Source organism: Plodia interpunctella, chromosome 13 (assembly GCF_027563975.2).
Source record: "Plodia interpunctella isolate USDA-ARS_2022_Savannah chromosome 13, ilPloInte3.2, whole genome shotgun sequence".
Lineage (NCBI taxonomy): Eukaryota > Metazoa > Arthropoda > Insecta > Lepidoptera > Pyralidae > Plodia > Plodia interpunctella.
Genome location: NC_071306.1, coordinates 9986321 through 10013834, shown reverse-complemented (window position 1 = coordinate 10013834; position 27514 = coordinate 9986321). Strand labels below are relative to the sequence as shown.

The 27514-nt window shown below is 40.3% G+C and overlaps 5 protein-coding genes across 10 annotated transcripts in view; 3 read left to right on the top strand and 2 right to left on the bottom strand.

The window, feature by feature from the left end:
• Nucleotides 1-4841, top strand: part of LOC128674868 (uncharacterized) — a 59747-nt gene extending 54906 nt beyond the window's left edge. For all 5 annotated transcript variants that reach the window (XM_053753841.2, XM_053753838.2, XM_053753842.2 and 2 more), the window contains 3 exons: nucleotides 984-1059; nucleotides 1210-4481; nucleotides 4744-4841. In XM_053753841.2, coding sequence (XP_053609816.1) covers nucleotides 984-1059; nucleotides 1210-4442 — 3309 coding nt within the window. In that variant the 3' untranslated portion in view covers nucleotides 4443-4481; nucleotides 4744-4841. The remainder of the gene's footprint in view (nucleotides 1-983; nucleotides 1060-1209; nucleotides 4482-4743) is intronic.
• On the top strand, nucleotides 4520-9563 carry LOC128674899 (smoothelin-like protein 2). The gene is made up of 6 exons (XM_053753881.1): nucleotides 4520-4542; nucleotides 4950-5037; nucleotides 5230-5264; nucleotides 5938-6073; nucleotides 8093-8244; nucleotides 8732-9563. The coding sequence occupies exons 1-6, from the start codon at nucleotides 4520-4522 to the stop codon at nucleotides 8853-8855; spliced, it is 558 nt and encodes a 185-aa protein (XP_053609856.1). The 3' UTR covers nucleotides 8856-9563.
• LOC128674869 (uncharacterized) lies at nucleotides 9553-14409 on the bottom strand. Of its 2 annotated transcripts, none has more exons than XM_053753843.1 (7): nucleotides 14081-14407; nucleotides 13571-13696; nucleotides 12552-12636; nucleotides 11751-11896; nucleotides 11166-11398; nucleotides 10614-10834; nucleotides 9553-10154 (listed from the first exon to the last, which is right to left on the bottom strand). In XM_053753843.1, exons 1-7 carry the CDS (start codon nucleotides 14264-14266, stop codon nucleotides 9886-9888), a joined length of 1266 nt encoding a protein of 421 aa, XP_053609818.1. In that variant the 5' UTR covers nucleotides 14267-14407; the 3' UTR covers nucleotides 9553-9885. The 2 variants fall into 2 exon arrangements, 1 of the variants encoding a protein (XP_053609818.1); XR_008405209.1 differs by having other exon boundaries at nucleotides 10017-10154; nucleotides 10547-10834; nucleotides 14081-14409.
• An 810-nt stretch (nucleotides 14410-15219) lies between these two features.
• On the top strand, nucleotides 15220-18566 carry eIF6 (eukaryotic translation initiation factor 6). Its single transcript, XM_053754217.2, has one exon. It carries the CDS (start codon nucleotides 15349-15351, stop codon nucleotides 16084-16086), a length of 738 nt encoding a protein of 245 aa, XP_053610192.1. The 5' UTR covers nucleotides 15220-15348; the 3' UTR covers nucleotides 16087-18566.
• Usp30 (Ubiquitin specific protease 30) lies at nucleotides 16487-27191 on the bottom strand. Its single transcript, XM_053754216.2, has 9 exons — nucleotides 26735-27191; nucleotides 26214-26386; nucleotides 24783-24927; nucleotides 23955-24124; nucleotides 23552-23639; nucleotides 23080-23204; nucleotides 21779-21910; nucleotides 21269-21378; nucleotides 16487-20873 (listed from the first exon to the last, which is right to left on the bottom strand). Exons 1-9 carry the CDS (start codon nucleotides 27003-27005, stop codon nucleotides 20720-20722), a joined length of 1368 nt encoding a protein of 455 aa, XP_053610191.1. The 5' UTR covers nucleotides 27006-27191; the 3' UTR covers nucleotides 16487-20719.
• Between the last annotated feature and the right edge of the window lie 323 nt (nucleotides 27192-27514).

The following is a 27514-nucleotide window of genomic DNA, read 5'->3' as shown; positions in this document are numbered from 1 at the left end:
TGACGTAAGGTACCTACTAGCTACCGTGGAACATAAAGTTAGCCACCGAAATTATAAGCCAAATCATAGGCTGTGTAATGAGAAATGAGACCACAAACGACCGACACATTGGCCGACATCTCATATAAAACTAACTACAATGTGAGGGGTCACTTCCTGCTTCCGCTTCCGATGTCTGTTGTGATTGGGACAATGCATTTGGTAATAATGCAATATGGTACAACGCCCATCGACTAGTATAATGAATAATAGGTTTGGATAGTTACCGATCGTAATCACACCGAATTGTAGTGCAGAGCCAAACGAACTTGAATAGCACTACGTAAGGTATCAAGCTAGTGTGTTAAGGAATAGAATGCCGGCTAATGTCTTCTTAATTGTAACCATATCTTTAATTAATTAACTATCTTTAATTGTAACCATAACTCGGGAAAGTTTAAATAGACGGCTCCCAAATTTCAATTGACAAAAAAATGTAGTTATTTTGAACCATCAGTTTTATTTGCATATTGCAATAGGCTTGTTTTTTGCTTGTTTTCATTGACCACTGCTTTTAATTTCTGTTTCCAAAAAAACTCAACCTGTTTTCAATTAGGTAAAACTTGATAAATGTTTTTTGCATAAAAAATGTAAAATCATTTTACAAAACATATTTAAAATACGCAAAAATCGAAGTGTTACAAAAATAATAATGTAATGTTTAATGAAGAAATATTTTATTTTTATTTTATTTATTTATTTATGTACACAACATAACAGTGTAAATATAAAACTTACAAATAGGAAACTAAGTACAAAGGTACTACTTATTTCTATAGAAATTTCTTCCAGTAGACCCGCGAAAGAAGAATGGGAAAAAAGAGGCATCGGCGTGTACAAAAAAGAAAATTACAATAAACTTAAATATTTTATTTATATATACAAAAATGTTTATAAAGTTAATTGCATCTTTGAGTTTTATCATAGCGACTTGTACATTCCAGTTGGACGAGTGCAGCGACTACGAGCAACGTCGTCGCCTGCGTGCGCGCATCAGAACCCTCATGGCAGAACAAGAAGGTACCTACTACAAACATATCCATTCCATACTAAACCTATTCAGAGAAATTAATCATAAATAGTGTCATTTCTACTGTTTGTAAATTTATACTAGATGTTATACACATCTTGACGTCATAGATTAACCAATGAACATGTGTATTTTTATAGCATGTGCGAGTGCAGTAACGGAGGCGTTGGCTGCGGCCGGCGAGACGACGGAGGGAGACAATGCAGATGCCCGCGGTGAGTCCCTCCTCCTCCCGCTGCTGCAGGGCTTACTGGGCAGCGGCGGTGAGCGCCTGCTGGCCGGGCTCGGCGCCGCCGGCGCTGACGTCGTCGCCGACGTCCGCAGGTCCCTGGCTCGTCTACGAGCGGCCCTCGCGCCACCCGCAGACCATCCACAAGCACGAGCATTACTCACCCTGGCTGACCGGTTAGAAGACGCTTTAGACGCCGCTGATAGACTAGACGGATGCAGACGCAAACCTAGGAGACGTAGCCGCGCCAATCGACACACTGTCGGCGTCACACACGAAGAACTCGCTGAGGCTCGACGCCTTGTAGACAGAGACCATTTAGCCCTTAATAATACCGCTCCAGAACCACAAACTCCTTCTTCAGGACCGGCTTCAACTATCTCAGGCGCAAATAGCATTGAAGAGCCATCCACTCCAGAAAGAAAGCCGAGCATTGATGAAAATGTCAGCTATCATGATGCAGTTGCCTCCAGACAGAAACAAGCTCCGCTAGCCCATTCTGCTAGTTTTGCAGCTGCGCCTATTATAAATCGCGACCACCAAGTAATAGAGAGAAGAGTACACATGCCAAAAAAACCTGATTTCTTCAGACATTCTATGGGGGATGGACTTCAACAACAATTGCGTGATGAAAAACATCCGCATGAAAACCACCAACTGCGTCAAGAACGTCGTCCATCAAAGAGCGGCATTGCGGCTATCGCAAATAAATTCGATGCTCAAGCTAAAGAAGCTGCTCCAAGTTTTCCAGTTAGGCGTGCACCCATCTCCAGGTCTCCACCACCAACAAAAACTCCCATAGCTCTTAAGCAAATATTTCACGAGGAAACGAAACATACTCCAAACAACCGTAACATGTATAAACCCCTTCCTCCTACATATAATTTCGCAGCACCTCCAGTCGAAGAGGTGTCTAAACCTTTAAGCCGTTTCAATAATAATAATAATAATAAACGACTGCGCATGAAACGGGCTAATACTATAGACATCGGCCGTCCCTACGCCGGATATAAAATAGATAGTGATACCGATGACGAAGGCGGACGTCGTGGTCCGCTGGTACCCGAATTCCACCCACAGACCGATAATGACAAAAAGTTTGTTGCGTTTATGCGTAAAAATCAAGACAATGATCAAATCACTGTGAACGGTCAGACTAATTGGAGTAATCGCTTCGGTAACATAAAGAACGCTTTCGAGAGTCGCGAGCGAGATGATCATAGTAGGTCTTCAAGTGCTTCTTCAGCAAAACATTTTTGGCGTACAGCCGAAGAAACACCTCGCTCTAATTACGTTCCGCGACCGCGCAAGTTTCAAAATGACGTCAATAACTCTGAAATCATCAAGCCCCCGTGGGCACAAGAGCGACGCGAAACGTTGCGTGTCAATATACCCCCACCACAACTGCCGCCAACTCAAGCGGCACCTCTAATGCCTCCTACACCTCCTACACCTCGAACACAAATTAATCACCCGCCCATACCGCAATCTCCAACTAAACCCTTGGCTGCCAAACAATTTGTCGCGAAACCAATACCAGTAAATCAGTTCTCCCACGCTCCGATGTCAGCATTCAAACCACCGACAAAAATCGTGTCCCCTGTAAACGCCCCGTCCCATGTTTGGAGTCCACCATCGTTAAATAACACATTGTCGCCGACGGCCGATGCTCCGCCATCATATCCAATCGCGCCAAAACCTATTATCACCAGTCCTCCAGTCCCTAGCGTTCCATGGGTGACGACAGAGTATGATAAACCTCGTAGAGTAGTGGGAACTGCAGCAAAATTTGACACACCGAAATATGATGCTCCACTGCCTTCTAATCCCCCGCCGTATCGAGAGCGGACGTTTGCCACGCATCCACCCACGCCGCCGACTCACGCGCCCTCACAAAATTTCCCAGACAGACAATTACAGAACTTCCCTGTTAAATCTATACCCAGTCAAAATAACCTAGCCGCTCCGGAACTGGTGAAAAAAATTGATGTCACTAAACCACCGGCGCCTGCCGCGCAATATGCACCCAAAGTAGATGCTCAAAAATTACAAATAGAATTCTATGAGAAACAAATTCGCGATCGACATCGTCACGAGCAATTGACAAACGGGCACCACGAGACAAGTGAGTGTAAACCTCCCCCTCCACCATCCTACACCGTGACCGATTATACTCCTTCCAACATGGTATCAACGTTCATGCCACTGCAGCAGACACCCGACATAGAGAAGGCGCGAGCTCATAAAATTGATTATCTACCAGATGTAGTTATGAATGAAAACGATCGTCAAGAATATCAGCGTTCTCCGACCCGACCTCAAGGCAGCCCGTACTCGCCACGGTCAAAGGCTCCCGCGCAAGCGTATCAGAACGGAGACACGAGTTACACGAACGGGACGGACGAGGGCCCTCCTACCGAGCACGGTAGCGTGGTGACGCGTGTGATGCGCGGTCCGGTGCGCGGCGCCGCCACCATCACGGCCGGTGTGCGCACGCGCCATGATGAAGAGCGTCGCGGCGGTGCCGCCGATAGCTTGCGAGGTGCGCTCGACAAGCTGTCCTTTCCCAAGCGCGACGTGCTCGCCAAGAAGAATGCCCCCCGAAGCCAGGTACGGGCCCCTGTACAGAACGGCCCCTCCCCTCAGCCCGCGCACGCCCCGCCGCCCCGCCTGCTCCCCGACAGCGTGCCGCCCTCCCCCGGCGGCCGCAGCCCCGCTCTCGCCGCGTCCCGCGAGTCTGTGCTGTCCAGTGAGTCGGCCGCGAGCGCCGGCTCCAGCCCGCTGAGCCGCTCAGGCTCGTGGCATCAGCTTGCTGATCGTTCACCGCAACCGCAACCTACCTCCCCGAGGCGTGTCATGAACCGTACGAAATCTATGCATCTTCTCGCCGTACCTAAAATGTATGAGGGAGGCATCAGTCGCGACGAGCTTACAGACAAGAAGAAGACCGTGGAGGCATACTTCTCGGGGCAGACGAGCAGCAAGTCGCACGCAGCGGCGGTGCGCGCGCGCTCGAGCCGCTCGCAGCAGCAGAGCTATTCCCTGGGCCGCAGCCGCACGATGCCGACGGTGTCGGAACTGCAGTTTCTGGACGAGAGCAACGCGGACGACGCTTTCGAGGACCTGGTGTCGGCGCTCGCGTAAACATTCCACTAGTTAGGAGCGGAGACGAGCGAGACGCGCGTGAGTCGTGTGTGTGTGGGTGCCTGTGCTTGTACCGCATGCCCCGTCCTCCCGCGTCGTTGTACATACCTCACGCCGTTGTACATACTCGTACTGTGTAACATCCGTATTCATTTCACCGTCCCCCGTAACCGTGTTATTTTGACTAATAGCTTAAGAATGATTCGTACTGTCTTGCTGGTTGTTTTCACGTGTTCCTATTTATTATTAGTTAGTTCTTAAAAGTTTGACAATTTTATACAATATATTCTTCGCTTTTCAGAGGAAGAAGAAGTAACCACAGTGACATCGAGCGTGAGGAGGAACTCATCCGAGAAAACGGTTAGCAGTACCACCACTACTAAAACTTCAAAAGGTACAAATTTATTTTATTCTACTCTAATCGTCTGACGGGTAATGTAATAAATATTTACCTTTCTTCACTGAAGTGTATTGAAACTCAAAAACCTTTGTAATTGTATTCTACAGTGACGGAGACAAGGAGTGCGCCGAAACAAGTTTCGCCGTTCGCCAAGTTCCGACAGCTCGAGAAGCAGAATTCAACCAACAGTCCCAAGTGAGTACCGCTAGTAACACCACACAAATCCACACCGTATCAAATAGACGATAAAATACCAATGGGCCGCATAAAATACAAAATTTAAACGTAGACTTAGTAGTTAGAAAAATGCAATATATTCTATAATATTTATGTTTTGAAACTTTCCGCTTGATTCGTTATGTAATGTAATATATTTATTTATTTTAGCAGCCATATCTGTGGATACGAATAAGGGATTACAAGTAAATATCTAAGCATATATCATAACATATATTTTAGCCGCTTCATTATAATAATCATGAGAAGCATCGCTTAGGTTAGTTTAATTTCTAGCATGTCGCAACGCGATCGTTAGAATAGGCCAAGTGGCCATTTGACCATAGAGCATAGTCCATGTAGCACGCGTTTTAATATGTAAATAACCAGTATAACTGGCACCGCGACCGAGCACCGATTGTAGCACGACTAACTACAGTTGGCGAGAGCAACAAGTTGTTCCAGTCACGCTGATTAAAAAGAATCCCGGTATTTGAGCAAAATACCATATCATCTAGTAAAACTAAATCGTGAATCAATGGAAAATACAATAAATCACACGTTTTTACTTTATTAATTTGATTTGTTATTTTTTAAAAACCTAACAATGTATTAAAAGTTCATATCAAAAAGGAGTGATAGTACAATACCGCCATATCTTTAACTTACAAATCAGATACAACCATTTAAAAATCACAAATAACATCTAGCAAGCCGTGATATTAAAAATTGATAACCAAAACAAACTCGTAACTTTTAAATTGGTAGTAAAGTATTTATTGTCCCATGACATCTGGAACCTGGTGGTGATCAGCGTGACTGGAAGCCGAGCTCTCAATGGGGCGTGTCCGAGACCTCTAACCCTCGCCCCGGTTGTAGCTCGCCCAAGACGCCAGTGAGCCCGGGCTCCCCGTCGCCCTACTTCAAGTTCACGGACCCTGCGGTCCAGGCCAGCGCGATGACCATTAAAGAGCGCCTGCTGCAGTGGTGTCGAGACAAGACCAGGGACTACGAGGTACACTCCACACCGATCCGCACCAGCGTCAAACTCACGGATATTAGACACTATAGCAGCTTATTCACTGCCGCGGAAGAAATATTATCTGGGAAAATATGGAATGTCATAAACATTAAACATATACATAATATATTCTATCCTAGTACTAAACCAACACAAACTTAGAAATCACCTTCTCAGTTACAATAGATTTACCTATTATGGATACACATAATACGTTCATTCCTTGGTTTTCAATTCCGAAACCTTAACATTCACATATTTTTCACCACTATATAAATTCTGATTATATTTTTACACGTAAGCCAAATAATGCCGCTAACAACTATTTATTATAAATATATGGAGGAGTAGCACGCGAATTAATATACTTAGGTATATCTACATACTTTCGACAGAACTATGATTCTATGATTCAATCCAACCCATGAAAATCAATTCAAAAGCATATATACCTAATGGAAAAGGTATATAATGCTATATTTGATATTCCTAATTTTTCCTGACTCTTAATATAGTTACCTATATAACTAACCGAATTTTGCCTAGCGTAGCAAGCCAATGTACATATTCACATATCCACGAATGATTCAAAATATTTAAATGAATTTAAACTTTATGCAAAGAAATGCATAAAAAAAATATCACAAAATACCAATAATAATGAATCAATTATCTATGTGCGTATGCGCTGGTGCGTAAGTACGTCGTGTCGCGCGTTGTCGTAGGTAGTTTACCGCATGGGAGGTGTCACGCGCTACGCACCCTACACCCCACATCTCAACTACCCGCCCCATCTTACAAAACATCCGCCTCAACTCACAAGGCAATCGTCACTCCACTGCCGCTTATTGATGCTTCCTATGGCTGCGCTGGTTTCTGTATATATTCTATGCGATATAATACGTGTCTATTTGTATCAATAAGAGTTACCATGAAACCTGCAACACGTAGGACATCATTGCGTCCACACGTTATCTCATTTTGTTACACGCTGCGTACATGGGACAAAGAGACTAGAATGTGGATGTTAGTAACGTGCTGTGTTTGTATGTTTCGTGGTAGGTATTTTATTATTTTGGTCGCAATCGGTATTTCTGTCTAATTTCATAATTATTGTGAAAACACTTTTGATGATTTTAACGATCTAATGGATTTCTCAAAACTAACAAATCTGAAGTTAGTTTTGAGAAACTGAAGTAGTTCAAATTGAACTAACAAAACTCCCACCGTACTAGATGTGGGAGAGAGCATGGTTTGTTTGTGATATTGATGAGACTTAAAAAAACGTGTGGTTTTGCATGAAATGTTCATAACTCGAATTCTTGATCATTTTTGTAAATATCTTATACCTTGACGTGATTTAGACACTTCACTCTAAATTATTATTCTTACACGACGATGACATGAACCACACAAGATTACTGTAAGAGATCCGACATGGGATAAGTCCGCCATTGATTGTACATCATCTCTATTATTTTAATTTATGTACTTATTTTTCGTACATCAAATTTCAAATTCGACACAATCTTAAAATTATGAACCAGACCAGAAGTTACAACTATCTGGATGGCAATACCTAGATCACAGAATTTTATGATTATTTTTATTGTGCAATCGAGTTACCATTTTCAAAGAATACTTATTCACTAATTTTGAATGAAGATTACTTATTACCGTTGCTCTTGCCATTACATGATTTGGCATAAAGAAGATCAAACAAATGCAAAATTTTCAAAATAGATTATGTAATGAGACTACGAAAGGCTATAAAATTTGAAACTGACCAACTATAAATAGCCTTGGCCCACCACATTATAGTATCTACATTATAATGTTCCATTAACTGATGTTGATGTATTTTTTCATCTGTTACCCATACTTTTCTTTGACAACATAAAAAGTGTAAATAAATTTTGATATTTAAAAGTGTAAATAAATAATGGCTTGTCTTGAAAATTGTAACGTTCTATATATTTCAAAGTTCTAACCTTGTGTTTGATGTGGTGGTAGAATGTGAAGCTGGAGAACTTCTCGACGAGCTGGGCGGACGGGCTGGCGTTCTGCGCGCTCGTGCACCACTTCCTGCCGACCACGTTCGACTACAGCAAGCTCGTGCCGGAGCGACGCCGGCAGAACTTCACGCTCGCCTTCAAAGTTGCCGAGTAAATACCTATTATATATTTCATTTGCGAGTCTAAAACAGGCCTGTTTCACCACTTTCTGATAAAATAGAATAATGTAATCAAACAAATCTAGCAGCTAAATAAACGTGCCTGAAGGTATTTGTCACTTAGCTCTATGCACTACTAATATTTGTGAATTTTTAACACTATCCGTTCGATGCATTACATATAGGTTATCAAATACTTTATTAGCAAGCGATGAAATAGGCCCTAAACCTTCATACAGCACCATTATTCGTCTCGAAAATATGCTGATGAGTGAGATGAGAGTTTACCACACGGCAATGTTGGTCACTATACCGTTATAAGTTGGTGTATGTCGATGATATGTTAATTTTGTAAAGTACATATGTACAGTAAATGTTAAAGATCTAAATAATCTTGAAATACTACTACATAACTGCTTACAGTTATCTTTCTACCTACCTATATCTTTTAACATTTACTTGATATTTATCCATTCCAGAGAGAAGGCGGGCATCTACCCCCTGCTGGACGTGGACGACATGGTCGCCATGCGAAAACCCGACTGGAAATGCGTATTCACGTACGTGCAGTCCATACACCGCCGCTTTAAGGACCAGGACTGAACATCAAGTATACTTGCGCCGAACTTTCGGAAACCAGATAGCTCAATGCAAAAGTACAGATGTTTATATACATTGGTTATTCCATAATCAATCTAGTCTGATCAAAGTTGTCATTTTTTAACCGTGTTGATTCTCTTGGTTAAAAAACAAATTATTCAAGATTTGGAAGTATTGATCTAAGAAAATAAAGCAGATCTCTATTCGGCGCAAGAAAGTTCGTCAACGTCCCGCATAGAGTAGACAAGTAGTTGAACGCTGAAGTCACAAATGTTAATGTGGAATTAGTCCAAAGAGAGTATGTTGTTATTGATTGTTTGTTTGTTAGATGTTTATGTTTGTCGGTGTCCGCCCACTCGTTGTTTCTCCAAGCGCTGTCTCGACAGTCCTCCTATTTATTGTATAATCTCAAGATGTATGTGATTTTTTTTATAATAGGATTTAAGTTCACTAACATATAATATTATAGGTCATAGTCTATTATTATTTCGCACGAAATGTCGCGAAAAGTCTACGGGGATCGCTTTGGCTTATAAAACATAAGGAAGTGGCATCCCCGTTCTGGTGACATTCGCCGCCATATTAACCACAGACTTATCGCTCTATTTTATTAAATTTGACATTAACAGCTTCATAATCGCCTTTTGATTTAAGATTTAATGAATATTATGTTAATATATTGACAATAAAATAAATACTATTAACAATGAATCTGTATTTTATTTCAAATTTAATTTATGAATAGGGCTGCTAATGTTCTAGTAGTGCAGTGTCAGTAAGACAATGCAAACGACCAGCGTTGAGATTGCAAGATAGACGAAAGCTGTCGTCATGTTAACTGATCAAAACTGTTTAGTAAATCACGAAATTATTACGTTTATAATTTCGCTTGAGATTTTCATACTTGTTTTAGAACTGAAACTGATTTAAAACCAGCATTCTTGATTGCGTCGTCGCCTTGTCCAGACTACGGATAGCAGAAAAATAAATATAACTATACTCGAGACAGCGATGTATATGAACGTCGCCGACATTAGGATTCGGGGAAGATGAACGGAAGAGTGACCATGAAGGGGTCTGCTATATTGGTGCTCCTGTCAGCGGTGGGCGAGGGTGTGGGTTGCGGGGCGGGGACGGAGGAGGGGACTACTGTGTCTTGGGAGGAGCGCTGGGAGGGCGGCAGCTCTTCGTCTGCAAGGCTGACGTGGACGTGCAGCGTGCTGTCGCGCCAGGCCTGCCACGACATCTGGTGCTCCTGGATCTTGAGCAGCATCCACGTCGTCAGCAGCCCATTCAGAGCACCTGTTGACATTATTTTACGCTAGTAGCAACTAAATCAAACCGTTGCCGTGGTTACGTGGTAATCAGGTCTAGCCGGCCATGGCAAATAGGCGAGCCTTGTCATATACAAAAATAGGTACACTAACATTATATCAATGGAAAGAAAAGAATCCTGTAGTTACCGGTAATTTATCAAATAGTGGATAATGGTAGCTAATGATTTATGTACCTACACTACCTACTATTTTTAACATGTCATTATTTTTATGAAGGAGCAAAACCTAACCGCTTTCACTCTTAATAACCTATTTTACACAAAGTACTTTCGTGTTTAGGCCAGAAAGAAATGTAAAATCTGCCATTTGCCATTTATGAAGAAACAAAAAAGAAACAACACTACTATAACCACTCACCGCTGAAGATAAGAACTTTGGTCTCCTCGACTCTGAAATTAGCGACACGACTAAGATGCGTTCTCACCAATAATCCCAATAAGCAGCGACGAGAAGAGGTTGGCGGCGAGCACGGGCGCGCCGCCCCTGCGCGCGGCGAGCTGCAGCACGCGGTCGCACGCGTGCAGCGCGCGCGCCGTGCCCAGCACCGACGCGGCGCCCAGCGCCACTCCGCGCCACGCGTCTGCTGCCAGCGCCCGGCCGCGACCCGACCGGGCCCACTCGCACAACGAACGCAGCCATGACCATCTGGATGGGGGGTTGACTTGATATGCGTGCCGAGGTTGACCTCGGACTAACAACGACATACAAATGGTCTAGATACGTAGGTAAACTACATAGAAATGGTTTTAGAAAAGTCTGATTGTAGGCTGTAGTTAAGCTTTAAACTTGTCTATAAAGACAATATTTGGTCTGTAGAAAATAAATAGACAAAGAAAACCATAGACATCGAAGAGAGAAACTCGTATTAGAAAACAAAACACACGTAACTACTTAGGTAAGAATCAAATAGCAAGCTTGATTATAAATCCTATGCTAGCCGTGAGAAATAAGCCATCCCTTTAGCAAAAAGGCTTACTTATGACTCCTCGTAACGATGTAATGATGCCGGCACAGCTCGCAGTAAGACGTGGCCGCCTGCAGCAACCACCGCTCGAGGCAGGAGCGGTGCACGGCGGCGATGGTGCCGCGGCACGAGCACGGCCGCACCAGCCGCTCGGCAGACTCGCCTCCGAAACAGATGCGGCAGATGTTGTCCGAGTGCCGGCTGCCCGTGAAGCTGGACACTTGCTTCAAGGTTCCTGATGTTCCCTGCTCGAATTACATTAGCACTTTTGAGAAAATGCTAAATGTACGATTTCAGTTCTAAATAGTAATTATGCAAGTTTAATTTCATGCATAGAGCATAAAGTAGAGTGAATGGCAAAATTGTGGAGCCTTGGACGGCATTAAGACAGCCGGGGCTTAAACAATGATGTGATATCATGGCATAGTAATTAAATTAAATAGCATAGTAAAGCACAGTAAAACACACATTAAATTAAATAGCACATTAATTCATAGCGCTCACCTAAATATATTTTATGAAAACTGTATCCAAGCAAACAGCGCGTTGGTAGCAATGACATTAGTGAATAGAAAGTTTCTTAAACATTGAGGGCACCTGTTTGTTGAGCAGTAACGCGCAGACTGAACCGAGGATGGACATGGACCGACCGGTGGGCGGCAGGAGCGAGGACGCTGGGGATGAGAATGCTAACGAGTCTGCGAACTGAGCACATAACATCGAGTCTGCTTCTGACACTAGATCTGCAAACAAAATTAAAATCATAACACAAACTGATCATAAGATTCCCGGAAACTTATAATCTTGGTCTGCTTTCTATTAAGTAAGTTAATATATTGAAGATTGTCTGTGTCTTTGATTTCCTGATACATATATAAACAAGAGATATCAAAGTATTAGTTAAAGATCTTATTTATAACTACCGTCTATGCTTCCAAATAAAAACAAAATTCTTTATGCAAATTTTATCATAAAAGTTAAATAAAGATTTTTGTATAATCAATACATATAATAAAATTGAAGAAAGGCCAAATTTGTACATTGGATATTTTTTTTAATTCTTCATGGAATATACTTAGTTACATATTATACAGTATAGATGACGAAAATATAGTTTTAGAAATTTTTGTCTGTCTGTTGTCTGTCTGTCTGTCCGTCCGTCCATCCGTCCGTCCGTCCGTCTGTCCGTCCGTCTGTCTGTCTGTCTGTCTGTCTGTCTGTCTGTCTGTCTGTCTGTCTGTCTGTCTGAACGCGCATCACTCGAAATCTACTGGACCGATTTGCTTGAAATTTGGTAAGTAGGTACCTTATATGGAAAATATAAATATGTGACTATCAAACGCCAAAAGATTGGTTTTAAATTCTTCAGTTTTATTATATTCGATAATTAAAGATTACTTGGTGAAGCGACTCCTGGGCTACGGCAGCTGATCTCTGTCTGTTGCGCCACAGTACGCAGATCCTTTTCCCGCTGAGCTGAACTCTGTAAATCGCATTCATCTATATTTTGAGTATATATCTGATAATCTCTCTTTCTGTCATATTCCCGTTACCAGTTCTATCGGGGCTGTGACGCCTCGAAACGCGGGGTCTGCGTAAAACCCACCATTATTTTTTAAGATTCGGAATTATGAGAAGCGTTTCAGGGGTGTAAGAAAACGAGTTAGTCTCATATAAAATGTATTGTCTGTCACACTCACACAGGAGGTTACAAAATACAGAAGGGTTCGAAAAAATCCCTTAAATTTATAAAAGTCGCGATAGATATGGGAGCGCGCGGATCGCGGCACATCCGTGTAGGTACACGGAAGACGTGAATAGCTTGCCGGTTAGTGGCTGACTGGCGAGCACAGAGGCGTCGGGGCATACGGCGCGCTATATGACGTAGTGCGCATGCGCGATGTCTCACGCGATGCGCGCGCAGGTGTTTTAAAGAGATTGCTATTCTCTATATCGCGTCGGCATCCGACCGCGGGAGGCCCGAGTGGGAAGGTCAGATGTACGGTGGTTTACTATAGAATACTATTGTTGCCAAAGCTATGTGACCCTTAGTCGCTCCGTATGACATCCACGGATGAATATGGAGTGGTCTTGTTGTAGGGCACATGCCATCTCTCATCATCTATCTTAAATAAAGTCACAAAATATTGTTATAGTTTAAGTATTGCCTGAAGGCCTACCACACAAACGCGTAGCATGTTACTGACGTCCACAACCACATGCCGACTCTTTTTCCCAAATCCTCTACACATCGTGTCAAAAAAGAGAGGACGTGTATACGCAATAACGTGCTACATTTTATATTTCATGTTTGGCCCATATCTAGATTTCTAATACAAAACCTTGGAAGTCTTTGCACAGACTTACGATTACTCAGGTTATGAACTGATTAATAAAAAGGTTAGCAATTTCCTCACCGTCTGACTGGCAGGTGTGGCGGGCATGTGTATGGAGGAGCAGCTTGAAGCACTCATAGTGAACCTACTATCGGAGCGACCGCCACCCCAGAACATCAACAGAGTCTCGCACTCCGCGCCACACTCCTACCACAAATAAATATATGATGTACACACGAGCAAGGCTTTGTAGATAGGACAAAGTTCGACCATGGATCACTGCAAAGGTCTTATTGAACGGCGAGCCTGTGGGGCCATCATGAAACATAAAATTCCTGAGGAAGGTTTATTATGGTTTTAACGAGCAATGCCGGGACGGGTCGCTAGTTGTAAACATTTTAACCTTCTGATGACATGTCCCACTGCTGGGCAAAGGTCTCCAATGAAAATGTGGATGAAAAAAACGAATCTTGGCGACATTATATTGTTGCCAGATTTTTTTGTGATCTAGGTAACCTATATAGATTAGGTAGTACCACAGAATTAATATTATTATTTTTTTACCCAGTCAAGTAGCCAATTGATACATACGCGTACTATATCTTGGAGGCTATTAGACCTGTGAAACTTGAAGTCAATATTCCGGAGTGCCTGCTGGATCCTGGGGGCGTACACCGCTGGTGCTAATATAGCGTGTCTCAGACTTTGGATGCCATCTCGAGGAAATGGGTGGTCGGTGCAGTCCACCAAACAGTTAAGTGTCACGAATCTTCGCATTTTTCATTGTTATTAATTGTTATTTTTACAACTATTTACAAAATACCTTCGAGTAAATGTGCCATTTTACTCATTTTGATAGCCTTCAAAGACAACATAATAATGTTAAAAAAAAGGTTTATTAAAAACTTCATAGCACACGTATAACACATTACACAGTACCAATGGCAACTTGTTATCGTTACCAAATTCACACTTTATGTAACGTTAAATAAGTTAGTTATTATAGTAAAGATTACAACACAGGATTACAACTATATAAGAACATTACATCAACGTTACCCACCTTATGGTAAGTGTCGAAAATACAAACCAATAACGTTATTTATTAGTTCTTAATGTTATAATTATTTATACTTTTTTCAGTTTCATTTCAATTAATTCATGCGCCGCCCCGACTCCGAGGCGCCGCTGACTGCCCAAACGCATAGAGCAGGTCACCGAGCAACTATAGAGAGAAGCACACGGTGTACCAAGGTGTGCATTGTTAAAAATAGTTTTAACTTTTACTGGATGGTAACGAAAACCTCCTTTGACTGATGATTTTACCGTTATCCTATCTAACGTTACCATAATTTAGAAAGGGCGTCCGCCACAGAGGCCACAGACCATTTATAAATGGTCTGTGGCGCCCGCGCTCTTATCTTATGTTACCTTGGATTTTGAACGTTATTCCAAGCTTATTCCAAGCCCTATCCATAGTGATGATCTTGTATGGCGATTCGATATGATTTTGACGATGTCAGAATCGATTTAATTTATATAAACCCATGGAATGAGTAGATACTCCAAGTACCTACTTACTAAATCCATGTATAAACCACAGATATAAAAAGATTACCTTCCTACATATTAAAACATACTTCCTATTTACCATGTCAATGTCAATTTCAATCTTGACGTTGGCAAAGTCATCGTTTTGGCGAACGATGGAGCCATGACAATTAAAAAAAAGTCGTCAAAATCAGACGTCAAACTTTCGGCCGCACGAGTTGTGTTTTTTCCTCTCACATGTGAAGAAGTATTGGTTATTATTGTGAAATAGTCTGAAATTACAAAAAAGTTAAAAACGTAAAGAAATCATGGCGGTTCGTGTACAATTTGAGAATAATAATGAAGTGGGAGTGTTTAGTAAATTAACCAACGCGTATTGCCTTGTCGCAATCGGTGGATCTGAGAATTTCTACAGCGTGTTCGAAGCTGAACTGGCTGAAACAGTGCCTGTGGTGCATGCAAGCATCGCTGGATGCCGTATCATCGGACGGATGACCGTGGCCAACCGGCACGGACTGCTCGTGCCCTCATCCACAACAGACACAGAATTGCAACACATCCGAAACAGTTTACCCGATAATGTAAAAGTGCAGCGCGTAGAAGAACGCCTGAGTGCACTTGGAAATGTCATCACTTGCAACGATTACATAGCTTTGGTTCACCCAGACTTGGATCGCGACACAGAGGAAATTTTAGCAGACACATTGAATGTTGAAGTATTTAGGCAAACTGTTGCAGGGAATGTATTGGTGGGAAGTTACGCGGCATTGAGTAACCGCGGCGGGCTGGTGCACCCTAAAACTAGTATACAGGATCAAGATGAGCTCTCTTCATTATTGCAAGTGCCATTGGTTGCGGGAACTGTGAACAGAGGCAGTGACGTCATCGGCGCCGGGTTAGTCGTTAACGATTGGTGCGCGTTTTGTGGCATGGACACTACGTCAACAGAAATCTCAGTGATAGAAAGTGTTTTCAAACTGAATGATGCCAAACCCACAGCAATCACATCAACTATGCGGGCATCGCTCATTGACAGCATGTCATAACACTGAGCAAATTCAAGTGGCAGTGTTGTGATGTTTATGTTGTTGTTTCAGACACTCCAACCCCCGGGAATAAAAGGGCCACATTTGATAAATTTGTGAACAGATTGCACAACCACAACCAATGATTCTTGACCTGTGTTAATCTATAAGTAAATAAATATAAAAAATAATATCTTCAAATGGCTTTAAATTTATATATCAATAGTCATCAAATTTGCCTCCCATAACTTTTCCCGACTCATCCATACATGTACTACATAAGATAACTTTGCATTTTAAGATCAGATGTTCCTTCGCAGACATTTTATCTGAAGAACCCATACTAAGATTGACAGACCACAATTTGGTAAGTATTAATCATTGATTGTGGATGGGTTTAATAAAAAAAAAAAAAACAGGATAAAACTTAAAGTTTATTATAAACATTTTTTACAACACAAACAGTTGCCACTGCGTTGCTCTGGAAGTCCTTTTCTGCCACTGTCCAGTGCAGCTACCTCAACCCTCGTCTTTGACTTTACAAAAACCACATATATCTGGTTTAACCTATCAGCTAGTCACCAGTTACCACAACAATTGTTTAGGTATCTATTGCATCTTGTTTCTCTGTGCTTGACATGTTAAGTACAGACATGATAAAGTATTTGTATTTGGTAATTTAGCAGAAAATTGGAAAATTGTAATCTATCTAGGAACAAGGGGCTTACTATCATCTTTTAACACAATCCACTTTGTGACCTAAACTGATCTGCATCTTAAATTAATAATGTCTTATGCAATACTTTTCAGGATCCAAAATTTAACTGAGTAGTATTGGAATTGTTACAAGTTGATGGTAGGCCCGAAGTGTGTAAAACAGATATGTTAGAAACAACAATCTAATAAGAAAAAATATTTTAAAACACAACATGTAAATACAAATATTACACTGGAGCAAACTATTTAGCCAATTATATTATTACATAATTTCTGACAAGCAAGGTCACCAAAACAACATGACTCAAAGAATGAATCATATTGTTTATATCTGAAAAGGAATTCCCAAGAATTTAAGCTACAACGGAAGGGTTGAGATGCGCAGGCGGCGGCACCGTCGCCTCATTATTGCGCAACACAAACACAACTTACTATAAATACAATTTCATCATATCCTCGAAAATTATCTAATTTACAACAAATTGGAGGATCTTTATAATTTAAAAATGAAATAATCCAATGAAGGTTAAAAATATATAATTAGAAACATTTTTTTCTATATTTAACAACACAATATTGCGACATATTCACATCTGCCTATTAGCCAATATGTTTGGCTGAGATTAGATAAAATAGTTTCGCTCGTCATTCATAACACAGTCTAATAATAAAATAAGCAACAATTCAGCTTTCTTATTATAATAAATGTCTAATGAGAATTTTTAAAAGTTTAACAGCATATCAAATTAGGCACACAAACAGCTCAAACACATTATTAAAGGAATTTTGAATAATTTGTAATTATATGCTCAGAAGTGGGCAAAAGTGTCGAAACCAACTTCATTCTTCTTTCTTTTAATTTTATTCCTATACGACATTTTAATAGAAAATCTATAAGGTAGGATAATTTAGCCATAATAAATTTTAATTTTCAATGGGACATTTAGGTCAATATTCAAAATGGATGACTTGGTAAAGCTATGTTGCAAGTAATAAAAGCATACAGTGATTATTTCGTGTAACATTTGAAACAAGAAATAGAGTATCACTGCTGAGTGTGTTAGCTGTATCAGTTATGAGCAGTAAAGGAAGACAGCTACAACGTCACAAAACATATTCTGTTCAAAGAATCAACTACATTTAAAGTTACCCTGAATTTGAAATTGGGCAGGTTACAACTGATGTTACTGTTCTCTATTGTGCATCCACACTTCCACACCCATCCACACTTTGTGCAGTACTATCACTATTAACGTCAATTCTGTACTTGTACACTACACTATTATGGCACTAAGTTTGAAGACAGAAAATATAAAAATAAAATTTATCATTTATATTAATGTTCCTTCGGTTACAGCTTGGCTATAGATTGAGGTAATTTTGGATTCCATATAAACATGTATTAACGTGAAAAAAGTTGTGATTTGATTTATTACTTTTGAAAAAAAATTATTAAAATTCATAAAGTATGACCAAAACCAACCAATTCATCGAAGGAAATATATCTAATAACAAATATTATTATTTCATACTTTTTTTAGATTTAGTGTACAAATCATTCAAATATTAAATTATCTGCCCTGTCAGCTGAAGTTACAAACACACACACTAGCTCCGCTTACAGAACAAATGACTGGTACTCAATATAATATACAGTTTATCATGTGCTCATAGAAATAACTTCAGAACAGTGCCATTAAAAGTATAACTTATAAGTACATGTTCCTAAACAAATGTGCAATAATTTATGCGAAATTTAAAATAAATATACTTTTTTAAAAGACTATATTTGTTTAAATCTACCACTATCATTCAAACGGCTTCAGATATATCTAAAATCCTGTCACGAATATTATACATACATATAAAATAGTTTATTTATAATTCGAGTGGGGCTTGTACGGACAATACAGGGGTATAAATAACCCCTGAATTCGCCCAGCTTTTTCTAGCTTTTTTTAAACATATGACTATTTTGGTGTATCGGATACCATACATTCTAAAGTGATCTATGACATTTAGCCTAGTAATGATAACGCCAGTGATTCAGTAGATCAGTAAAGTCCCGCGGCAATTAGTGGAACTATTGATAACAGACCGACTACGTTGTAGTTGTGGCGACAGTAGCGCCACTGCGGTTTTAATTCGCTGTCAATTTTTCGATACTGGCATTTATACTTTGATCATAGACATACTATATTTCGTATTTCGTATCAGATTATTGTCGCCAAACTCCTTTCGAATCAGCAGCAAGAATTTTGTAACAATTGAATTTTTGTTGGGTTTTAGTTTAGTCAGTGAATCGTAACTTAATTTACATGTATAGAATAAGTGGTTACGATATGTAGCGTTGAGATAAATGCAGTAGATAGTAAGAAAATAGAGGTATTTAAATCAGATAGTTAAAAAAAATGTTTTTAATTCGTAAATATGGACGTTGGACATTGTGTATGTGCGTCTAAAATCAGTCAAAGATAAACCTGGTGCTTAAAATACTACATTTTACTAATTTGGTCGCAAAAGAACATAAAATTAGTCATAGTTATCAGGTCACGTATTTACAGACTTCAATAATACTGCATAAATATACATAATTATGAGCATTATTTAGGGCGAAATATCAAATAGCTAAGCTTATTGCTGATACGATTGCAAATTGCGTGAATTTAAGATTTAAAGTACATTAAGGTCGAAGAAAGAATATCTGAAGAATAAAGTATAATAAATACACGACCGACCTGAAGTTAGGTTTAAATCTAATCGGTATCAAAATGTTTCAATTTCACCTGCAGTAAATTAAAATACTAGGTAGGTCATTCACGTGTGATTGTCAGGTGTTTTAGGGACTAATTTGAATGGAGACAATTACCTAACTTCACACGGGTCGACCGGCAGCTAAACGTAGACAGAGAAAACTAAAGACATCGATTATCGTTTCGCTCATGCAAGAAAAAGAAACGCGTATTAGAAATATACAAGATAAAAAAGAGACGATAAATTGCAATACCTCACCTTGCGCCAGGTTTTACAACGCCGTTCTTGCCGCTTTGTATGATGAAGGCCGGGAAGTTGTATCAAAATGCTCTATCTCAATTGGCTACGCTAGCTCATTGTCTTTGTCTGTGGGATCCTAATATAACGTTCTTTATGTCTTTGCAATAAAGCCATAGTATAACAAATTCAAAAGGACAGAACTACCCTAAGTAAATGCCAGAAAATATAATATGTACAACCTATGTAAACAAATGCGATGGAATATTTGATTGAGTTTGTATTTTAAAAGGGTAAAGAAACTTCAAAAAGAGTTATGCCGGCACCGTACTATCGCCCGACTCGGACAGATGTCGACGCGAATGCGCGAACATAGCGTAGTATATATAAGCGCTTTTAATTACCGCAATAAAAATCCAGCAATGTATGCCGGATCTGACAAAGTTTGGATATGTGATCCGCGACAGTGTGGAGCCGGCATTAGAAAGTTATAAGCATTACATTCAATGAGAAATACCGTATAAAGTATCCATTGTCCTCTATATATTATATATACAATAATTATGTACTTTCTCTGATCATTTTCTCAGCTCATTCCGATCAATCCACAATATTTCGAAACTTATCGTTCAAATGTAATTAATTATTAATTTGTCACGTTCGTTCAGCGTATTGAATATTCTCTTTCTAGATTTTCTTAGAAGAATCCTCATTCTATCGAATCAAGAACATTCTAGAAGCAATTATTTGGTGTATATACCATTCGTCTGACATTTGATCTAAAATCTTACAATTTTGTAGAAATGTACAAAACCTCATTATTCTCGATGTAGAAAATTATCTTTCACAGCCTCTGTAGCTTGTATTCCGATCCTTCTACAGGAGAAAAATCCAGAACATTCTAGAGCTTTCTAGTTTCTTGTATCTCAGCGTCGTTGACGACATTCTAGAAATGGTGTGTGGCTGCAGCCGCGGATAAAGGCCCACTGTGAGGCACGGCGTCTTGTTTAGCTTTTTCGTAGAACAGCATATAGGCTGAGCATCGCAGTACCTCTTGGAGGCTCACCTCGTGTACCAGCGTGTCCGAGGTGTACCACCATCTAGGTAGTAAACAATACGTTTACTTTATCAAAAACATGTCTATAAATAGAATTAACATCTCTATTTTTAGTTTGCTGGCGCTTGGCGCTCGGTGTCCCTCTCGATCGAAGATAAAACATGATTATTAAGCAAAAGTTAACGACGTATCTCCCGATTTGGGAGTATGTCGGGAACCAGTATTCCACAGCTAGTGATACTGTCATCACGCTGTGCTGCACCGGAGGTCCCGAGTTCGATTTTAGAGACACTGTCAGGTCAAGATGGGAAATGATCTTTTCCAGATTGAAAAAAAATCGGCTTCTATTAATCCCATAAAGTCCTTCATAATTGTTTTTCTTTTATATCTCCTATATATTTTATATTACATTTTATATATTTATCCGTTTAGCATTACCTGTTGCCCTCGAAGCCGGTGCCGCGGCGGTAGGTGGCGAAGTGTCCGGAGCGCGGGCCTCCCACGTGCACCACCACGGCCTGCAGCCGGAACAGCGACGACAGCGGCGTCTGCCGGACAGCGGAATATTTCCTTCAACTGAAGCAACTGGTGAAAATTGCTATACATGAGTCAGATTGGCATATCAACTCACGTGGCACGAGTAGGATTCGAACATGGAAATTCTCGAGAGATGGAAAAATCGCAACTACTGGACCACCACCGTTTCAGTTTACTCAATAAGTATCTAAAAATAAGATAAATTTGAAGAATATATGCTGAACTGATATAATTTGATATACAATAGAATATGCCGCAATGTATACAAATCTACGATAATGCAACCATAGAGTGCCATTAAACAGGAAGAGCTAAAGTTGTTAAATGTAGACTGTCAAATACTTGTGTCTGTGATATTGTGTGTACCACCACCAGTTCTAGTCGGTGTCTAGACGGTGTCGCGGGAGTTACCGAGGGCGGCTGCAGCGTGGCGTAGGGCGCCATGGCCAGCGTCTCCGGGAAGGCGACGAACTCCGCCCGCTTGCTGAGGGCGCCGCCCGCCCACTCCACGCGCGCGATGTGCAGGCACAGGCAGCACGGCAGCTGACAAACACAACTAATCTATACTATCTATTAGTATAGAAGAGGTAAGCGTTTGTCAATTTGTATGTTTGAGGCGGATAATCTCCGAAACTACCGAACCGATTTCAACATTCTTTCACCATTAAAAAAGTACATTATCCAAGATTGCCATTGGCTATATTTTATTTCAAAACTCCCACGCGAGCGAAGCCCCGGGCGACATCTAGTGGCTAATAAGGTTTTTAAAATTCCTTCCCCCTCCAATCCATGGACGGTGAATTTTCACGTTTCTGAAGAAATGTATATGGGGTACAATTCCGCACTCTACAACCCTTATTGTCCGGACTATAACCACCACCGATGTACGGCAAAGTGAAATAAGAACATAATCTTCCCGTCCCGAAGTTTAATGGGATAAGAGATGTAGAACATCAATTTTCTACATTCCATACTAAATCAAATTCAAATTCAAATCATTTATTCAGAAATTAGACCTTCACAGGCACTTTTTCTCGTCAATATTTACAGTTATTTCTCACAAGCTACAAACTACTGGCATTTCGGAACGACCGCTGCTGAGATGCAAGAAATGCCGAAAGGAACTCATTTGAACAGTGTTGGTCCCTATCATGCCAGATCGGCTTACCATTATTGTTTCTTACAATGTTTTTTTTCTTTCTAATAATATATAAAAGTACATAATGTACATAGTCAAAAGGTATATCAAAACAGGTTATGATTGTGATCCGAGCCGAGTGCTGATTATTATATATTACATATATATATATGAGAAACGAGATGACCAGTTCCCTCTGGCAGCACCTGTTCACGAGTTGACGCATGGGACAGCCATCGCGTAGCTCAACCATAATAGAGGGAACCTCACGACCCGGCCCACGACGCCACCACTAGATTGACCATTTGAGTGAGCATGATACACTGGATTCTCATGACTTCATAATTACAATTCTTATTCGTCGAAATAGAAGTATAATTCAGACACTTGAAGATCACAAATCATGTACATGTTTTACAAATAAAATTTAAAAAACAGCAAAAATATGTCATGTGGCTATGAATTATTCCATATAAAAAAGGTATTCTGGAGTTCACATATATTGCCCACACAATCCACCAAAATCCGGAACATAAAGGAGTAAGTAAAATTTTGTAAAAATACATATAAATACCTTGCCGAAGCTGACAGTCTTGATGTGCTTGGTGTACACCACCTCCCCGCTGCTGGACTCCGGGCAACATTTGTTGCAGCGCACGCCCTTCACCATCTCCGGGGCGGTGAACGCTCGTAAAAGACCTTAATACACGAGAGAATTTGAATCAAATATTGTAATTGATAAATTTCGCATGAAGATCAGATTGGGAGCTTGGCTGTGTTTGTTGGCCAGCTCTAAAAACTACGAATTGTAAGGGGAAAAGGCGTTTACTCCTTCTACGTAAAGTTCGTGGTCTTAAGTCAGTCTTTTCTTTAATATATCTCTATAAGCTTAATTTTTTTTTAAAAACTTAAAAACGAAATTAGGGACGAGGAATCAAAATGAAAAGGTTTCCGTTTTTCATTCCCTGTCGACATATGTGAGGACGCCCTTAAAGTGAAATCTAGTATCTCTGAAATGAGTCAAACAAACTACGTAAACAACTAACCAGGAAGACTGTAAGATCCAGTGAGGCCTGAACTGGCGCTGGCCATTGACAGGGACACACTATCGAACTTGTCATACCTAACCGGGCTCTGCAAAAAATGTTCCGTATTAATATCCTCCCATTTTAATATTACAAATTGACAAGTATGTTCATTAAGCTTTCACGGCTAAATCGCTGGACCGATTTTGATGAAATTTGGAATAGATATAGGTCAAACAAGCCTGCGGACGGCGGAGCTACGGACAATAGTTAGTTTTAAATAAATGTACAATTCAAAATTATATATGCAAATAATTTAAATATTAAGTCCTTTAACATTCTTTATCTGTTGTCTTACTCTTTCTTCTCCACGCTACACGGCCGTCGGCATCCACAGTTATGAAACCATTGGCACGCACGATACCTTGGCCTCGCAGGCGGCGCAGCGCAGACGGCAGGCGAGAGTGCCGCGGAAGGGCAGCGCGGGCGCTGCGCGCGCGGGCGCAGTCGCGGGCAGCCAGCGCCGCCCCGCCGAGCTCAGGTGGCAGAACGACCGCGACACGCCCTTCTGCAGCCGTAGACCCGGACTCGGTTCTGCACAGACTTCACATCAGGTCTGCGGGCCTACCATCAACTCTTACGTGGCGATTCCAATGCAGATCTATTACTGAACTGGATTGCATTAAGAAATCTTATACTATTTGTATAAACTACAAATTACCAGCATTTGGTATTGCTTAAATGAAAAGTACCTAAATGGAAACGAAACATATTATAATTGCAATCGAATGTTGATAGAAAAAATAAATACAGAAATACTTATACATGCATGCATGCAGGACCAGAAACAAGCCAGGATGAGAGAGATCTCTCTCTCTCATCCTGGCTTGTTTCTGGTCCTGGTTACATTCTCAGTTGTGCCACTGAGAAGCTTAAGGTCTGTGTAAGAAATAAGTCTTTAAATGTGTCAACTCATGCTGCTGTGTGGAACTCTGTCTGGTCAACTTGATGCTTACGAGTATATGCATATAAGTATTTCTGTATCTATTTTTTCAATCAACATTCGATTACAATTATAATATGTTTCGTTTCCATTTAAGTACTTTTCTTTTAAGCAAAACGAAAAATGAAAACCTGTCCTAATATAATTTCAGTCATTTCTCGCACTATGCTACTCAATTTATACAAAACAACACTAACTTGTTATGCTACAATCATATAGAACCTGTAAAACAGAGGGAAGCATACGAACCGGGGTCGACAAGGTCGGGCTCGGGCGGCGGCGCGGCGGAGGCGGGGCGCGCGGGCTCCGCGGCGCCCGGGGGCGTGGCCGGCGACGCCAGCGCTGACCACGCGCGTCCGCCGTGGAGCCCTAGCGCGTCTGAGAGGCAGCCCGGCTGCAATTCAATAATAGTAGATTAGTAGCTAAGGGCATCAATTGCAGCCCGAGATATTTAGTTCGAGGGTGCAAATAATGCTTAACCTAAAAAGAACCAAGTAAAGAACTTTTTAATTTTTTTTTAAGAATGAAATTGAGCTTCGCCGTTCGATACCTATTTGAAATTGATAACTGTTATATTTATACGACGACAAGGCTGAATAGCGAAGCGATCTCTTTGGTCATTGGGCTGAATCATTGACCCGGCTGAATGCATGATTTCTATTGCCAGTATGATGGTTAGATGTACGCAAACTTTTTGAAAGAGTGAAGTTTATTTTTTTAATTACTTACTGCCCTAAGGCTTTTCTAGCTACATTATTACCCTAGAGCGCTAATTGGTCACTTGCAAGACCCATTTGGCGGTAATAAGGACCTACTTACCGAACATGAGAGATGTAATTAAATTTACAACTAATAAATAACAATTAGTACAGAGAAAGAGAGTGAATGAAATGAGTGAGATTTGCCAAGATTGTGGCAAGTGGAAATTCCAACAATAAACACAGCAATAAACTATTCATTCAAAACATCCATTATCATTTCACTGCACTACTTGTCTACTGCTAGTCTCGTTGTTTTTTTCAAATTTGTACCTCGCGTCTTGTTTTTGATGCAATAAAGTGATTTTTACTTACATATTATAAAACAAAGTCACTCTTTAAAACTAATGCAATGGATTTTGATATAGGTTTTTAAATAAATAGAACAATACTTTGTTCCCTTGTATATAGACATAACTCTTGAACTCTCTGTTTTCCAATGGCAACAAATGACAAATACATTTACTTATTTATTTGCCATATGTTGCCATTGGAAATCTTCCTGCTCCACCAAAATATATCTTCTACATCTTCTACGGTGTGACAATGGCAAGAGCAATGAAATAGCAATAAATGATTTGATTTGAACTCTTGAAGAGGCTGACACGAAAATCCGATACAGATTGGCAAACATTTAAAAATAAAACACATGCACATAGACCTAATTACAACTATCATGCCACGAATTGTAATGAGTGCTAGAACCAAGCGTCACTAGTACAATGACTCCCATGGGGGCAATTAACCTCTTATCTGTTGAATTACCATGCAGGAGCAATTGCATTGTTTGTTTCGTTTCACGTACACATGTGCTATCTTATCTTGCATTTATATTTAAGTATTAGTGCTTGACTCACCTTTTATGGATAGAGATAACAACAAAAACCTTTTTTGTTGACAATAAAGACAAAACATAACATACCTTCCTTGCCATGGCATTAGTTTCTTCTTCAATACAAGACAACAGCACATGCATCAGCTCGTGAGCATCCTGCTGGTCAGCGGGCACCACCCAGCCAGCCGCTCGGAGTGACTGCAGCACTCCGAGAGGACACACCGGAGTGCCTCGGGCAGATTCGTGGGTGCCATTTACAACTGTAAAATTATATTTTTTATATAGGGATGTCATAATAGCTTTTTTTTATACAATTTGCCAACATTAATGCATTGTTAAGGCTTAAGACCTAAACTTGTTAAAATGAAAAGGTAACTTTTATTTCTAAAATTACAATTTGAACAGTAGAAAATAAAATATGCCATCATGCTGTTGTAATAAATTGATTAAAATTCGCTAATTTTAAATTGAAAATTTATCGCATATTTTGAAAAATCAAATTGGCCATTAGATTTACTTTTATATTACTTACATAATGTTCAAACAAGTTTTTCAGATCATAAAGGCAATAGTAAAAAGTATAGATTTTTATAAGAGAAGAGTCAAACCTTCAATCACAGTGTACAGCGTCGTGATCATACTGTTGTGCGAGTCTGCTTTGGCGTACTTTTTAAGCCATTCGATGAAGGTAGGGCTGGCTGCAAGGGCCTGCAACAATGTGTTCAAGAAGCAAGTTCGGCCCAAGTTTTGCAATCCTGCGATTTGTCCGCGGCGCTTCCGCACGCGAGGGGCTCCTCCAGGACCCCAAAGGACGAATGCCCCCACGACCACTGCAGCTGTCAGCCCTGCAGCCACCAGAATCCTGTCCCCACCGTCCATTGTGTGAAATTGAGATTACTTTTAATTGATGACGACTTTCAGCGAATACACATAGTCACTGGTCAACACTGAAGCCTAATTTCGAAACAAAATTTAGCATATTCTTAAAATTTATCGAATTGAAATTGGAAAAATAGATTTCCATTTTTGACGTCCATTTGACGTTTAAGTTTTGACCTGATCTTGACGTTTAACTTTTTCATAGTTTCTACGATGACCAAGAAATTGACAGCTAAACAACCGTGTTTGAATTTTATTTTCTACCAAATTCCGTTAACAATACCTAAAACTAGAATTATAACAATACTACAATATAATAGACGCCATAATAATTATTTGATTATACCTAATGCAATCCAGATTAAATAATGTAAATTGTTATTAGAAAACAGCTTATGCCGGCTACACACACACACTATCGCTGAACTCAGATAGACGACAAAACTGCGAACTCGCCATGCGAACGAACATTGATATGATGCGTAGTTTGTATGATTAATGTATATGAT